Source organism: Anomaloglossus baeobatrachus, chromosome 3, assembly GCF_048569485.1.
Source record: "Anomaloglossus baeobatrachus isolate aAnoBae1 chromosome 3, aAnoBae1.hap1, whole genome shotgun sequence".
Taxonomy (NCBI): Eukaryota; Metazoa; Chordata; class Amphibia; order Anura; family Aromobatidae; genus Anomaloglossus; species Anomaloglossus baeobatrachus.
The window spans coordinates 642,765,938-642,782,930 of NC_134355.1; the positions used below are offsets into that span (position 1 = coordinate 642,765,938).

Consider the following 16,993-nt stretch of genomic DNA (forward strand, 5'->3'; position numbering starts at 1 on the left):
ATGGAGTAAAGTGATGAAAATAAATCCAAAATTATATATTGGTTCAATTCACAATGGCTGATACAGAGCTCCAAGTCCATAAAGATTCACATTCAACTTTGATGTCATAAATCAGCTGAGCGGAGCTCAGAAAATACAGATAAAAAAGTCAGACCAGTATAGAGGGCTCACTGATAGACACTCAGTTAACTCATTCTGCAGCCAGAAATAGACAGTGAAACCCACAGGCTGTTTAGTGAGAACACTGCTAAATTTGATTGAAATCCAAATGCAAAAAGTTATTTGCAGCCCCAGATACATGCATTCAAGTAAAAAAAAAAAAAAAATGCCCCCAAAGATGGACAACCCCTTTAATTAGCCCATAGTTGTAGACCTAGAAATTAAATGACATTCAAGGATGGGCATTCGGTTTTAATAATGTGACCTATGCTATAATTACTGGACTTACTCTTGCACTTCTGGTGCGCGGGAGTTCTGAATGTTAACGATGTGGGAGGCAACAAAGTTCGTCACTTGCAGATTGTCGCCCTTGTAGAGGGTCCGAACGACCTTACGGAGGTCCGACTGTGAGGGGTTTCTCATCAGCATGAGGTAGGCTGCCAGTCTGTTCTGGACCGGTGACTTTCCATCTTGGAAGACTTGGACAAGTGCAGTTCGAGCCTGTGATAAAAATGATAACATGCATTACTCAGCAGGGGGCGCCAATGAGCCCAGGAGAAAGCTCCTCCCAAAATAAAGAGAATAAGGCATGACACCAAAAAATATTTTTTTTTAATGGTAGATTTGTTTTATACTTTTTTTGTACACGATTATGGTCGGTTATCTTGTTTAACAGTAGGCAAAATATGCAACACTGGACTGAAGATGTCACTTGACTTTTTGAGGGAGATTAATTTGAGCATGCTCTGTGACCTGTGCAGAGATCACTGTGCAGGGACGTAGAGGAGGTGAGCTGTGACACCTATTCCGAATATATATATATATATATATATATATATATATATATATATATATATATACATATATATATATATATATATATATATAAAATAGATAGATAGATAAATGCATATGTGAAATATCTATCTATTATATATATATATTCGGAATAGGTGTCACAGCTCACCTCCTCTACCTCCCTGCACAGGTGTGTATATATATATATATATATATATATATATATATATATATATATACTGTATGTAAATAAACTGTGTTGAACCCGATGGACTTAAATCTACCTTCAACCTTACACACTATGAAGCTATGCAAGGTAATCCTGTCTGTGCTGATAATGAGACTGCTGAGAAGTGATCTCTGAAAACTGGAAAGTAACCGCCTGTTACATTACATATCACTACCACTGTATAGATCATGAAAAATGAATAGTATTTGCAAGTTACATGATGCTACAAAAAAAAAGTCTGCTGACAAGAACAGGGCACATAGTAAAGATCCACCTGGTGTTTCAAGCGTTAAACAATCACCAGGGATATAAAATGCTCTCTGATGGCTTAGCTCAGACTGGTGGATGTGCACATTGCTGTACATATTAACCACCAGGTGGCGCCATACTACATGTGAAAATATTATAGCTCTATAGCTTTTCACTAGATTGTGTTTGCAACAGCCTATTATTTGAGTACATGCTGTACACAATGCTGTGGTGTATATATATATATATATATATATATATATACAGGGTGGTCCAAAAGTAGGTGGACAGTATGTGTAATTGGGTTATCGAAACATGGTGTAAAGTGGAACTGACTCAGTTGCCCTTACCAACCAATCAGATTCCAACTTTCATTTTCCAAAGAGTCTGTGAAGAATGAAAGGTGGAATCTGATTGGTTGCTAAGGGCAACTGAGTCAGTTTCACTTTACACCATGCTTGATAACCCTAATACACATACTGTCCACCTAGATTTTGACCACCCTGTGTATATATATATATTTATATATATATATATATATATATATATATATATAACATGACAACATAACATATATATAGCATGAATGTGTATATATATATATATATATATATATATATATATATATATACATATATATATATTCACAATCATGTTATATCTCAGACAGTTAATAGGAGTCTATTTGATGCCACCAGGGCAATTCGTGGGTGTAACTTACATCATCAATGATGGACATCTTCCGTAGAGCCCGAATGGCCGCCTTCTGCACCTCCGATGATGGCGATGGTGAAGATTGGCTCCTGACACATCTCAGAACTGAGGCCTTGACCTGTGGATTTGCTGCTTCCAATACATTCCCCATAATTCCTATGGCCTGAGGTGAAAAAAAAAATAAAAAATCAATAATTAGTGATCTGCAGACTATAAATGATTTCAGAATTTGCTGACTTTTTTTTTTACATTCAATACCTTAAGAGTCTGGAAGGTTTTGTCTTGATCTCCGGTGCAGTCATTGGCAATGAGGGAAGTCATGAAATCAGCGACGTCCCTCAGCTCCGGAGTGATTGTGTTCCTCTCTGCATAGAAGCTGGAGACATAAGAAATTGAAAGGATTAAGCGGCGATTCCTGCACAGATGATATTATATTTGGCATTGTTCATCATATAAATAAGAATTTATAGTCAAAACTATGGATATATCTGCAGGACATGCCACAAATCAATATCTGGCAATGCATGAGATAAGTTATGGAAGAAATGGATATTCTTTTATAATATTTGTTTATTACTGAGAGACATATTCCTCTTTTGCCTTTTTTTCTATTTATTACAGTGATGTGTAATACATATAGTCACCACCAGATGTCACTGTTGCGCTTCGCTTCTCTAGAACTTTGGCAGTTAAAAAACTTTCTAACTTCCACTTTTCCTTTTCTCCCAGCTGCTTTATTCTACCTGCGCTGATACATTGTAGCAAACTGTCCAGGTGGTTTTCTGAGCTATATCCATCACTTCTCGTAGAATTTTAATGGAGTTTCAATCAGGGGACACAAGACCCCACATATTAGTGAAATTGGGGAACTTTCACAACCAGTAACATTTCATCCAATTCCTTCAGAGAGCCGTTCATGGTCACTCAAAGTCCCCAAAAGTGGTAGCCATGGTTTTTCGAGGGGGGTTTATCATATGCTATACATGCTATATAATATAAGACACGGGGTATCTAGCCGTTTAAGAGTATACATATGACGAGGTTTATATAGGAGCTTATATAATCAATATTTATTAATTAGATTTCATTTTTAGAATCTATTTTCTATGTTATACCATTGAAAACTGACCTGCTGACAGCGTGGCTCAAGGCATAAAATGAAGCTCTGCTTTGCGTATATTGGGCCATGTTCAGAAGCTCTCGTACACGCTTGGTGCACGGTGACGGCAAAAGTCCAAGTGCGTATGTGACGGTATCGGTCAGTATAGGTGACACATCCCCGGTGCGCAGCATCTGAAGAATCGCTCCCAAACATTCTGGAGTCCCACACTGAGTCAGGGCTTGTAGCGCGATAGGACTGTAAATATAACAAAAGGGGAAAAAAATGTTAAATTCTAATCGATATAACCCGTTCTTACAATATTCAACATTAATAATAATAGTAATAATATTGATAAAAATGCAAGAAAGTTGTGAAATCGTTCACAAAGGTGCAGTGGGATGCGGCTCAGTGTGGTGCAATACTGACATCTAGTGGTCAGGAATGGAACTTCAATACAAAAACTTGGAATATCTTTGATCAGGAATTATTGCTGTAGGTGGTGGACAAATCGCCTTGTATTCAGCACTAGTCCTCACAATCCATCCTGTAAATCCCATAAATGGTCCAGTAAAAGATTAACAGCAGGTGAGTAATAAAACGGATTGCACGCGGATGATATATGGACGACCACTGAGAAAAAAATTGTCCCACTTTTGACCTTAGCCTAAGGACCGAGCCACTGAGTCTACATAGCCCAGGTGCCAGCTGTGCTCTACAGCCATCATTTAAGACTAAGTCCCGTTAGTTTAACTCCTTGGATGACGCTGTCAATTGTATCACTGCCAGTTAGTTTGGGAAATTTCAATGTCCAATTCAATGCACACAAAAAACAATGAGAAATATTTTAAAAAATATACATATATAAAAGCTCCTATCACCCTCCTCTTCCCAATATGTAAATAAGAAATAAATAAAAAAAATAGCATATGTGTAACTGTACAAACAAATACAATATATATATATATATATATATATATATATATATATATATATATATATATATATATATATATATATATATATGTATATACAGGGTGGTCCAAAAGTAGGTGGACAGTATGTGTGATAGGGTTATCAAACATGGTGTAAAGTGAAACTGACTCGGTTACCCTTAGCAACCAATCAGATTCCACTTTTCATTCTTCACAGACTCTTTGGAAAATGGAAGGTGGAATCTGATTGGTTGCTAAGGGCAACTGGGTCAGTTTCACTTTACACCATGCTTGATAAGCCACTTTTGGACCAACCTGTATATATATATATATATATATATATATATATATATATATATACACACATATATATACTGTACATACTGCTCAAAAAAATATTGGAACACTTAAACAAGGATTTTGTATTTTGGTGTTCTCTTTATTTTTTTGAGCAGTATATATATATATATATAGATAGATAGATAGATAGATAGATAGATAGATACATATATATATATATATATATATATATATAAACTATAGGAGATTTATGGCAATCGCCATATAAAATAGAATAAAAAAAATAAAATGGTAGAATTTCTATTTAATGGTTGCTCTATACAAAAAGAAAATAGAATAAAAAAGGATCTGAAAGTCGTAGGACCCCAGAATGGTAATGTAAATGTAAAAAACTACAGCTCATGCCAAAAAAATTAACTATCGTATAACTCTATGGACTGAAAAATGTAAAACAAAATATAGGATTTGGATGGTGAGAAGAAAAAATAAAAAAAAAAAGGGGGCTGATCTCGGATCCCACCTAAACCTGGAGATGTCCTGCAGGAGGACCCACCTGTGGTACCTAAAGAAACCAGCAGTAGAAATGCAGAAACAAGTGTGCAATTTCCCCACAGTGCCTCCTCAGGTGAATTGGAGTATTACACTGCTCTCATGAGGTCAGTAAGCTGTATTTATGTGCTGGGATCTCCAGTAGGAGTTTTATGTTGTTTGATCTGTCTAATTGGTGCAGGAATTACTCAAATAAATCAGACAAGGGGTTTTCTATCCCAAACAATCTCTGTAAATACCTTGATAGCTGCATCAGTTTTGGGACCAGGGGCCCCAGGGTTTCGTTGTTTAGGACCTGCAGGGCGGTGACGAATTTGTAGAATCTGCTTGCTCTCTGCTGGTTCTGTTCCGTAGATGATAATCTCTGCAGCTCCATAAGGTTTTCCAAAACGCCATCTTCACTGGAAGAAGGAGACTCTGCGGCCTCCAAGGTCAGGCTTTTTGTGAACTTTGAATCTACGAAGAATATAGGGACATGGATCACATATATGCAGTGATAGTGATCTGTATATATATATACCGCCAGATGGTTCACCGCCTGCTGGATGATTGAGGAATTACGCTGTTATAAATTATACAGCTTCTCACCTGTAAACTCTCTGTTGTTCGTCTTTGAGTAATCGTCCAGCTTCAACTTCTGGGACACTGTTGCCGTCATGCCATACTGATTTCTAAAATAAATTTAGACAGATATATAAAAACTTAGAAATTATACATATGCGCTCTTGCCGGTCGGTGCAGGTCCGAGGTGGCGATATAAGACATAGGGGATGCCTGTTCTCTGCCACCTCGGAACTTGCACCATTCGCATTGATCCATCATTTTTCCAAGTTACTTTATTTCTACAGAGCCCTATGGCAGAAACAGCTGCCCCGGATGTGTTGCCATATACCATAGTATTTACTTGTGTGTGTATTTATGTTCTTGCGTAACTTATATTATTGTTTTAATTATTTAAGTATTTCAACAACTTCTGAGGACATTAGTTTTATTTCTAAAGTTAATTATTTCCATATATAGAAGGTTAATTAATTACTCCTTATTCCTCTGTAGGTAGTGTACATTTAGGTGATGGGGACTCTTAGGTAAAAAAAAGCCCCCTTCTAGCTCAGATTTGCATTATCACACTCACTGATCAATTCAGATGGGACATCATACAGCTCCTTTGTCGCACCCCCAATAATTAGTAAGTTATTCCCTATCAATCTTAAGGAAGAGAAAACTTTGAATTTTTAGTTGTCACCAACTTGTATACGTGATCCCTGAGTTATTTGCCAAAACTCCCTAATGTGTGGTACCTATGGAAAGGTTATTCCTGCAGCATAGGCACTCATTGTTCCCTTCATTGCTTGATTATCATCCAACTTTATACTTTATACATGATCCCTGGGTGTTTTATTAGCAGTGCAGCCTAACGACTCACTATTCACTTTAATACTTGGTTGTCACCAACTTGTTCCCTCAGTTATTCATCAACACTCTAATGTTTGGGACCTATGGAAAGGTTATTCCTGCAGCATAGGCACTCACTATTCTCTTCAATACTTGGTCATTACCCAGCTTGTATACACGATCCCTTGGTTTTTCTTAGCACTGCTCCCTAAAGATGCCCTACTCCCTTCAATAATTGGTTGTCACTAGTGTTGAGCGAGTATGCTTGTCACTACTTGGTACTCGCACGAGTATCACTGTACTCTGGCTACTCGGCGGGTACCGAGTAATCTCGCGATACTCGTGCTGTACTCGTGGTCTTCATCCCTGCATGTTGGCGCTCTTTTGAGAGCCAGCCCTCATGCAGGAATTGGCTGGCAGACCACTGCAATGCCACAGCCCTGTTAGTTGTGGAATTGCAGTGATTGGCCGGCCCTCACAGCATGACCGTGCCTTTAGCCCGACACTTCCCCGCTCGGCTAAGGCCCCTCCCGCACTTCACTCCGCATGTATATATATATATACATGCATACACACACACGCACGTTTTTTTTTTTAATTTACAATTTTATGGTTTCAACATGCTGCCGGGGGTCATTTCAGAATAATACTCGGGTCTCCCATAGGATAACATTGGGCTCGGTGCTCGGGCCGAGTACACGAGTATCTTGGGATGCTCTGCCCGAGCCTCAAGCACCCAAGCTTTTTGGTACTCGCTCATCACTAGTTGTCACCTAACTTGTTTATATGATTCCTCAGTTATTCATCAACTCCCTAATATTGGGACCTGTGGAAAGGGGATTCCTGCAGCATAGGCAATCACTATTCCCTTCAATAATTGGTTATCATCCAACTTGTATACATGATCCTTTGGGGGTTTTTTTTAGCAGTGCACCCTAATGACTCACTATTCACATTAATACTTGGTTGTCACTAACTTGTTTATATGATCCCTCAGTTATTAATCAACTCCCTAATGTTTGGGACTTATAGAAAGGTTATTCCTGGAGCATAGGCACTCACTATTCCCTTCATTGCTTGGTTATCACCCAACTTGTTTATATGATCCCTCAATTAGTCATCAACACCCTAATGTTTGGTACCTATGTCAAGGTTATTCCTGCAGCAAAGTCACTCACTATTTCCTTCAATGCTTGGTTATCACCCAACATGTTTATGTGATCCCTCCATTATTCCTCAGCACCTTAATGTGTGGGACCTGTGGAAAGGGGATTCCTGCAGCATAGGCACTCACAAATTCCCTTCAATGCTTGGTTATTACCAAGCTTGTATACACAATCCCTTGGTTTTTCTTAGCACTGCACCCTAACGATTCCCTACTCCCTTCAATTATTGGTTGTCAACCAATTTGTTTATATGATCCCTCAGTTGTTCACCAACATTCTAATGTGTGGGACCTGTGGAAAGGGGATTCCTGTAGCATAGGCACTCACTATTCCCTTCATTGCTTGGTTATCACTCAACTTTATACATGATCCCTGGGTTTTTTATTTGCAGTGCACCCTAACGACTCACTATTCCCTTCATTTTTGGTTATCATGTAACATGTTTATGTGATCCCTCAGTTGTTCGTCAACATTCTAATGTGTGGGACCCGTGGAAAGGGGATTTCTGCAGCATAGGCATTCACTATGGATATGAACAATTGTTCGGGAAAAAAAAACGCTCCAGCATGAAAAATATTTTTCTTTTTTATAAAACATCATGTATATTACTTACTTGTAGGAAAAGGGAAGGAAGAGATGAGTCTCATCGCAAGATATCTCGGTCACATGTCTTCGTTTTGTCTCCAGGGTGTACCTACAAGTCTGGCTGCTGCTGACCAGTGTGGACAATGGGGTATTCTTGGGAGAAAAATATAAGAAATCTTATAAACAATGGACTGATAAACCAAAAAGTATCATACCACAGATACCAGTATGTACATACCAGTCCTTTAAAGAGAGCGATGGGGCTGACGTAGTCTCTGGATGGTGTGAACTGGTCGCATGTCTTCAGGTTTGTGCGGACGAAGACATCACCACTTCCTTCCTGTCCTACGCTGATTTCTCTTTTGCATGTTCCATATACAGTGTCCTGTCATTTAGAGCAAGAAAAAGAAGAATTAATAATAAAAAAAATACACAAATACAATATAAAAATAGTATTCATATGATCCCAGCTGACATAGCATGGACAAGGGTGGCGGCATCGCAGAAGCTAAAAAGCAATCATGAAATAGGGTGTGCTTCACTCTCCGCACATGCTCCCTCCTCCATCTTTCTCTCTCAGCATCTGAGATCGGACGTCTCAGCACAGAAAGATGTTGTCACTATTGTGCGCCCGCTGTGTTGAGATGTGCAGAACAGTCCCACGAACACCGGAGTAGCGGAGAACCAAAGAGAGGGGAAAATGTATTTAGTTTTTTTTTAAAACAGCAGTCGCCAAAGGACTATGGGGGCTGGATTATACAATATGGAGGATTATGGAGGTACATTATACTACATGTAGGATTATAGGGTGTGCATTATACTATATGGAAACTATGGGGGCATTATACTATATGGAGGATTATGGAGGTGCATTATACTATATGGAGGATTATAGGGTATACATTATACTATATGGAAACTATGGGGGGCATTATATTATATGGAGGATTATGGAGGTGCATTATATTATATGGAGGATTATGGGGGTGCATTACACTATATGGAGGATTATGCGGTATGCATTATACTGTATGGAGGACTATGGTGGGCATTATACTATATGGAGGACTATGGGAGTGGATTATACTATATGGAGGATTATGCAGTGTGTATTATACTATATGGAGGACTATGGAGGATGCAATATACTATATGAAACACTATGGGGGTGCATTATACTATATGGAAGACTATGAGGGGCCATTATAACATTTGGAGGGCTATGTCGAGGTCATTATAACATTTGAAGAGCTTTGTGGAGGCCATTATAATATTTGGGGGGCAATGAGGGAGCCTGTATACTTTATGTAGGGCTATTTGAGGTTCATTATACTGAAGGCAAGCAATTATACAGTGTGAAGGATTGTGTGAGGTACATCATACTGTGCGGAGGTCTGTGTGGGGGCCATGATACTGTACAGAGGGCTATTTGAGGGCCACGATACTGTATATAGTCGCATTATAGTGCATGGGGGGCTGAGTGCGGGTCACAGTTGGGGATCATACTGTGTTGGGGTTACCATACTATGGTGAGGTATAGAAGGGTCACCATATTGTGTGTGTAGAGGGTACTGTGGAGGAACGCACTATGGGGGTATCATACAGTGTTTGTGGGGCACTTTTATTGGCATTTTACCTTATGTGATGCAGGTGAATATTATAACAATATATTCTGCTACTGGGCCCATGATTTCTATGCATGCCCCTGCCTTTTACAATGCATGGGGTGAAATTCATGGCACATTTGTATTAAATCTGCAGTTCTCCCACTTGTTGTTCAGCAGGCACTGCATTCTGGGAGTTGTAGTTTTACAGCTGCTGGAACGTCAGAGGTTTGCGGTTACTATTCCAGGGCCATATTAGATCTTCTTACCATGTTACTTGTTTCTTGTGTCTCATCTGGAACAAGAAGAGCTGAAATGATGCCTCTCTTAATATTTAGTACATTCCCCGGCTCCTCTTCTTTGGGATATAAAATGACCTTTTTCCCATCCTGAACACTGAAGTTGACTTCATACCTAAAGGGGGACATAACCAAACGTCGTAAATGTGGAGTAAAAAGCAGTGTTATCACTTCAAGAATAGGAAAAACAAACCTTTGTCCTGAGCTTTAGGAAAAAAATGATAGTATAAGACCATAGAGGTCTGGTGCTTCCCTCCATCGGACATGTACCGGTAGTAACTGTCCTTAAAGGGGTTACAGCATCTCATATAAGAATACCTTCTTGTTGTAGAACTTTTTTTGCTGATTAAACTATGCAGAATACCACCTTCTACCATTTCTGAAAAATGCCTCTTTTCTATCATGAAACGTTGATTTTTATCAGGCACTTGCAGTACCACTTTTAACCACTGCTGGCAAATCCTGTTCCTATAGAAATCATGGCAACAGCGCCCCCATCTCTATTCATCTGTGTAGATCAGAATATTGATCTTTGATTTATAATTGAAATCCTTGAGAGAAATTTTAATAGTAAGGCTTAAGATGGTCTTTCCCGCTTACTTGGACATAGCGGTGGAGAAGTCGTCAGAGTTCTGTGCCTTTCTGTAGATGGGTTTGCCCTCGGAGTCGACTCCGTACACCTCTCCCAGTGAGCACTCTTTTATCCTCAGGATGAAGTTGCATAGTTGCGGTACTTCTAGCTCTACCTATTAGTAGACAAAATATCGGAATATTTAGAAAAGGAGGGAGAAAAAATATCAGAACGTGGCGGTGCCCTGATCACTTACCTTGCAGCTGAACTTGGAGCCACTTTCTGAGTCGGCTGTACCGGTGACCTTAGTGGATGTAGTAGCGTCATAACTATAAGTATATTTCCTAAGATGTCTAAACTTTATTGTATCTCCTGAAAGAAATGTAAGAGCCAGTGTAAATGATAAATATTTAGTCTACAGAGGCTTTCCAATTAAAAAAAAAATATTCAAAAATTCAAAATAAAAAAAAAAAAATCAAAATTTTTCATATGTGCTAAGATGTAATTCAAAATTAATCCAGGGGCCTTGGTCCAGGCTCCACATGTCTTGAAGAGATTATAGAGCACTTATTAAGATCGTCTAATTCTTACGGACCTCTACTGTCCTGTATTGTATAGGGAACCCATTGATGTGATTGGATTGTGAACACTTGCTGAGTCTCCTCGAATGACCAGCTTATTGCCAAGGAACCCTCATAACAAGTAGGACAACTTAATGGCTATGTATAGCTTAATGTACATCTCTTTTATTGCTCATTTGCATCTTAAATTCAAAGTTAAGAAACTTTAAATAGTCTTCATCAAATAAGTTCTACTATTTTCTGCTGAAGAACTTTTGAAAAAAATTTTATCGAACTCGAGTCATCAGCAAAAATGTTACAAATCCATCAATGATCCCGCTCCAGGTTCTGACAGCTCTCTCTGCTCTCCCCTCCCTTCTCTCAGTGTTAGAGATAGCAAAAGGAGCCGAGATCTACACAATATGGAGAGGCGAGAAGTAGGAAATCTCAAGGAGGGCATAGAAAGCAAGCTGTAGAGAAGGAGGAAATGAGGTAAGTGCAGGATAAAAGCTGAGTTCTCAGCTCACCTTCACCCATAGAGAATCTAATGCACGGACACTGTGATGCCAAACAGTGCAATATGGAGGAAAAAAGTGGGAATCCAGCAACCGACCTTCTAAAAATGCAAAATTTTATTACTCAAATATTAAACACAATCCATAGACGGTAGTACAAAAAAAACAGATAAGACACAGGCGTCAAAAACAGACGCATTTCGGATATTATTTCTTAGTCATTGGGAAAAATACGTCTGTTTTTGACTCCTGCGGCTTATCTGTTTTTTTTGCACCAAATTATTTTTAATATTTGGATAACAAAATGTTGCATTTTTAGAAGGTAAGTTGCCGGATTCCCACTTTTTTTCTGGATAAAAGCTGTGCTGAATTATGAGCTAATAACTATAACAGCACCTTGGATATACAAAGACCCTACATCCAAACATTCAACCTACATCCAATCTATATTACTGAGAGAGAAACTCCCACACAAAAAAAACGTGAAATTGAATGAAGCTGCAAATTGCATATCGGAGAGATGAAAATGAATGAATAAATTAATGAAAATTGCTGACTAAAACTTAGTATAATTTTATTAACTAAATGTAGCCATTAAAATGTAAAAATCTTTTTTTTTACCATTTCAAAGGTGTCCCCTAGTCTAACCATATCAGACACAATAATATAATAATGTATTATAATACACATGCTACACTAAAGTCCCTTAATGTGATTTTTTTTAAAATATATGTGTGTCTATATATATATATATATATATATATATATATACATAGAGAGAGAGAGATATGTATACATATATATGTACTGCTCTAAAAAATAAATACCATTTTGATGTTTGTGTTCCCTTTATTTTTTTGGGCAGTATATATATATATATATATCTATATATATATTTATATATCTATATTTTTTTATATATATATATATATATATATATATATATACGTAAAAAAAGATAGGATATATATGTATGTGTAAAAAAAAATAGGATTTCTAAAAATAATGTAAGAAATAAAGTCTAGCTGGACATATGTTTAAAAAAAACCCTCAAAATTGAAATTAAAAATCAAAGCATATCTAAAAAAAATACAAAAAATTGATTAGTGTAAAATACATTTTTTTACACATATATTACATTAAAAATATTGTTTAGCCATTGTAAAATTATATTAACCCAAAATAATTGGTGTTAAAAATGACCAATATGTAAAAAATGACAATAAAAAAAAAAATGATGCAAACATTTTTTTTACATATTTGTGATGCAAACAAGAAAAAAAAAAGTAATTTACACCGAATTTTACAAACAGCCACAAACCGGGAAAAAAAAAACAAAACAAAAATTTTGGGGGGTCTGGTCATTAAACCCTTAATAAACAGTTACTTTTGTGATGAGCTATAATCCCGGGGAATTTGTAAATTTCTCTATAGCGCCACCACGGGTGAAATAAAAAAATTACATAGTTCAGATTAAAATCTTTGGGTTCTCTACTAAGATTGACATAAGTATTGATTTAGTAAATCAGCATTCTCTTAAAGTTAGCCTATATAAAATTATGAAATACTTCACAATCATTTTTCTGAATGCGACCGAATAAAAGTTATTTAGACGAGGTGAATTATCTGATGTTTACTGCTTCTCGATAACCTTTTTAGAGCAATTCCGTTAGACAGTGACGAAAAAAAAAAATAAGAACTATATCAATTGCAATCTATCAAGTGAACACAAGAGGGCAGTGTTCCCTCACGTTACACAGAGGTAGCCGCCATCATTTCCCAATTTCTCTCACACTTTGTCCTATATAGAACAACATGTATCTCTTCCAGGTAGCAGGAATGGCCTCCAGCCTCCAGTACAAAGGTTAAGCACACAGTACATGATCTCTGGGAAGATTATCTGCAATAAATAATTATCCACACTGATAGGCCAGGGATGAAGTCACCTCACCGCCTGCTGTTTACCAGTCAGGACTCGGACTCGGTACCAGAGTCCAGTCCAAAAGCTGAAGGAAGCGCTGACGCAAGACTGAAGTCACCTCATCTGTATTTACCCCCAATCATATTTTAGGTTTTCATTAGTGAGGTTTTCTATGCACCCCTTTTATTGTATTCAATGCTATTCATAAAGTGTAATCTCCCAGCACCACCACCAACCAAAAAAAGTGTAATCTTACTTGAGCAGCTGGGATTTTGGTTTTCCGTCCCATCTTCTTCTGCAAATGCAATACAAAAAAATCTTAGTTCATATACGGTATATATAAAAATGATATCAATTATAACAATAAAAAACACAATATCATCAGTAGGTTTTTAAAACCCAGAAAAGATGCAGTTTAGCGTAGGACCAAGCAAAGGAGGGCGCCGCGAAGTGGCGCAGGGCTAGTATTACAATGGCCATTTTAATATTCTAAATACCTCCAAAAATATCTATTAGGTAAAATTGATTGTGGTTTTGCAGTGTGCGACTGTCACTTATTTTCTCATATATATATATATATATATATATATATATATATATATATATATACAATACACTGTATATCTCAGCCCGGTTTATCAGTAAAAAGCCACTGCTCCTGGCGATCAGAATTCCTTGGATTCATATGATCTAACACCTAGTTAGTGCGCAACTTGTATAACAGTGTAAATTTGGTGTGACCACTAAATAACTCAACACACAACCATTAATGTCTAAACTGCTGGCAACAAAAATGAGTACACCCCTAAAAAAAAAAGCGAATTTGTGCCCTAAGTGTCAATATCTTGTGTGGTCACCATTATTTTCCAGCACGGCCTCAGAAGTCCCAGAGAGGGGTCATTTAACATTTCTACCTTTGGAACCCAGAGATGGGTCGAATGACCTGAAGGATTTTAGCTAACATCCTATAATCACCATCTTTTGTTCTGTAATTAAGGCCATTACTGTCGCACCACAGGAGGTTGTTGTTTTCCATTGAGTTTAGCCATTTAGTTTCTAGTTAGTTCTATTCAGTTTGGACTAAGGGTCATTTGACCCGCTTTCGGGACTTCAGGGAGAAGCTCGAAATTGCTGGGACTTCTAGTGTTAACTCTCCTGGGCATGGAGTTTGCTAGAGCCTCACAGGAGCTGCTGCATCCTCTTCCTTCTTCATGGAGCTGGTGGATATTATAGAAGTTGTACTCCTCCACCTTGTGTTGAGGATGCTCAATACGGTTTAGGTTTGGAGACGTTTGGCCAGTCCAGCACCTTTACCATCAGTTTCTTCAGCAAGTTAGTGGTCATCTTGAAGGTGTGTTTTGGGTCATCCGAAAGAAGGCAATCATGCTCTATTTTGAAAAGACAACCTTTGGATATGATAATGAGCACGTCCACTAAACTTCTTTGGTTGACCATGGCAAGGCCTGTTCTGAGAGGCATCTCTCTGGTTAAACCGCTGAATAGCCTTGGCCATTGTGCTGCAGCTCAATTTCAGGGTGTTGGCAATCTTCTTATAACCGCGGCCATCTTTATGTAGAGCAACAATTCTTTTTTTTCAGATCCTCAGAGAATTCTTTGCCATGAGGAGCCATGTTGAATTTCCAATGACCGGTATGAGAGAGTATGTGAGAGAGAACACCAAATGTAACTCATCTGCTCCCCATTCACACCTGAGACCTTGTAACACTAATGAGTTGCATGACATCATGGAGGGAAAATGGCTACTTTTGCCTATTTTGGCCATTTTCATTTAGGGATGTACTCACTTTTATTCCCAGTGGTTTAGACATTAATGGCTGTGTGTTGAGGTATTTAGAGGGCACCAAAGTATACTTTTATATACAGAGCAATCAAGTGTATATATACTCTAGATAGACTTTACATCCTGCCATCTATACTTGTTAGTTGCAGGATAGATCTTATTTACATCAAATTTATTAATTACCATACGGCAACTATAGAAATATTGTAAGTAACTTATAAAAAATAAAATAGATCTCTGACCATCTTATCCAGATCATATTCCTAATCAAACCATACAGTGTCCTTCTTTAAGGACATCTATAATGCCACATAACAATGCAATTTTTAATATAATCTTTTACGCTTTAACTCAATTCAGCATTTACAGTTTTGAAAGATATGAATAAGAGTTAGGTGTAACCTTTGCTTTTAATATTTGTATACCCAATAATTGCATGATGCAGACATAGAGTATATATATATATATATATATATATATATATATACAGTTCTACCTCTATATGTGTATTTATATGTGTGTGTTTATATATATATATATATATATATATATATATATACACATATATATATTATTTTTTAAAATATATATATAGTATATAGAGGATGCCTCTGCCTTCTTTCAATTATTGCAAAGACTATAGTATATTTATTTTTTACTTATTTATTTATTTACAGTCATATATTTAATAGAATATTTTCTACTATGATGCTTTACTAAAATGTATATATTTACCAGAAAAAAAAATTAAGAAAAAAAAAATAATATATATATATATATATATATATATATATATATATATATATATATATATATAAATATATATGTATATATATTTAATGTATTATTAAATATATATTAAATATAAATATACATTTGGTATTTTGTTCATTTATTATATATATATATATATATATATATGTGTATATTTATATAAATATATATAATAAATGAACAAAATACCAAATGTATATTTAATAATAAATTACATAGAAATTTAACAAACATACAATAATCTAAATAAAAATGTGATTAATTATTACATTGCATCCTTTAGAGAAATACAGCACAAAAAATATATTAAACTGCTTTTATCACCTATTTTTGTGTTGTTTTTTTTCTTCGAATATTTTTTTTTTATATAGTTATATTTTGCCATTAAATTTAAGGTGGTCCCATAAATCTGAAGCCCCTAAATAATTATTTCCAGAAGTTGGATCCATTTACTTACGAGCTAAGATGCAACTGCTGGCGAACAGCACAAGGAGCAAGAGCGTCCTCGTGCCCATGATGAGCTGTGACAGCTCTCAGGAGCTCCTTATCTCCCTTGTATGCCAATCCTGGCGTTTCTTCTTGCGTCCCAGGGAGAGAATGAGCTTTTGCCTTGGACATGAATTTATATAGGCAGGAAAAAGCAGCTGAGTTATTATGTTTGGGAGTTCAGTGCAAATTGCAAAAGGTCCAAAGGGTAAAGTTTTGCCTGGGAGATTAGTGTGATGACCTGGGCCTAGAGCTGGGAAAACAGCAGTGATCATGACCAGGGACTA

The 16,993-nt window shown here is 36.9% G+C and overlaps 1 protein-coding gene across 1 annotated transcript in view; it reads right to left on the bottom strand.

The window, feature by feature from the left end:
• The window catches only part of APOB (apolipoprotein B), a 40,196-nt gene extending 23,419 nt beyond the window's left edge, over positions 1-16,777 (bottom strand). The window contains exons 1-13 of the mRNA XM_075341151.1: positions 16,678-16,777; positions 13,902-13,940; positions 10,906-11,021; positions 10,679-10,824; positions 10,049-10,193; positions 8,414-8,560; positions 8,204-8,328; positions 5,621-5,703; positions 5,272-5,488; positions 3,279-3,506; positions 2,408-2,525; positions 2,157-2,312; positions 449-660 (exon numbers count right to left, since the gene is read on the bottom strand). Coding sequence (XP_075197266.1) covers positions 449-660; positions 2,157-2,312; positions 2,408-2,525; positions 3,279-3,506; positions 5,272-5,488; positions 5,621-5,703; positions 8,204-8,328; positions 8,414-8,560; positions 10,049-10,193; positions 10,679-10,824; positions 10,906-11,021; positions 13,902-13,940; positions 16,678-16,735 — 1,790 coding nt within the window. The 5' untranslated portion in view covers positions 16,736-16,777. The remainder of the gene's footprint in view (positions 1-448; positions 661-2,156; positions 2,313-2,407; positions 2,526-3,278; positions 3,507-5,271; positions 5,489-5,620; positions 5,704-8,203; positions 8,329-8,413; positions 8,561-10,048; positions 10,194-10,678; positions 10,825-10,905; positions 11,022-13,901; positions 13,941-16,677) is intronic.
• Between the last annotated feature and the right edge of the window lie 216 nt (positions 16,778-16,993).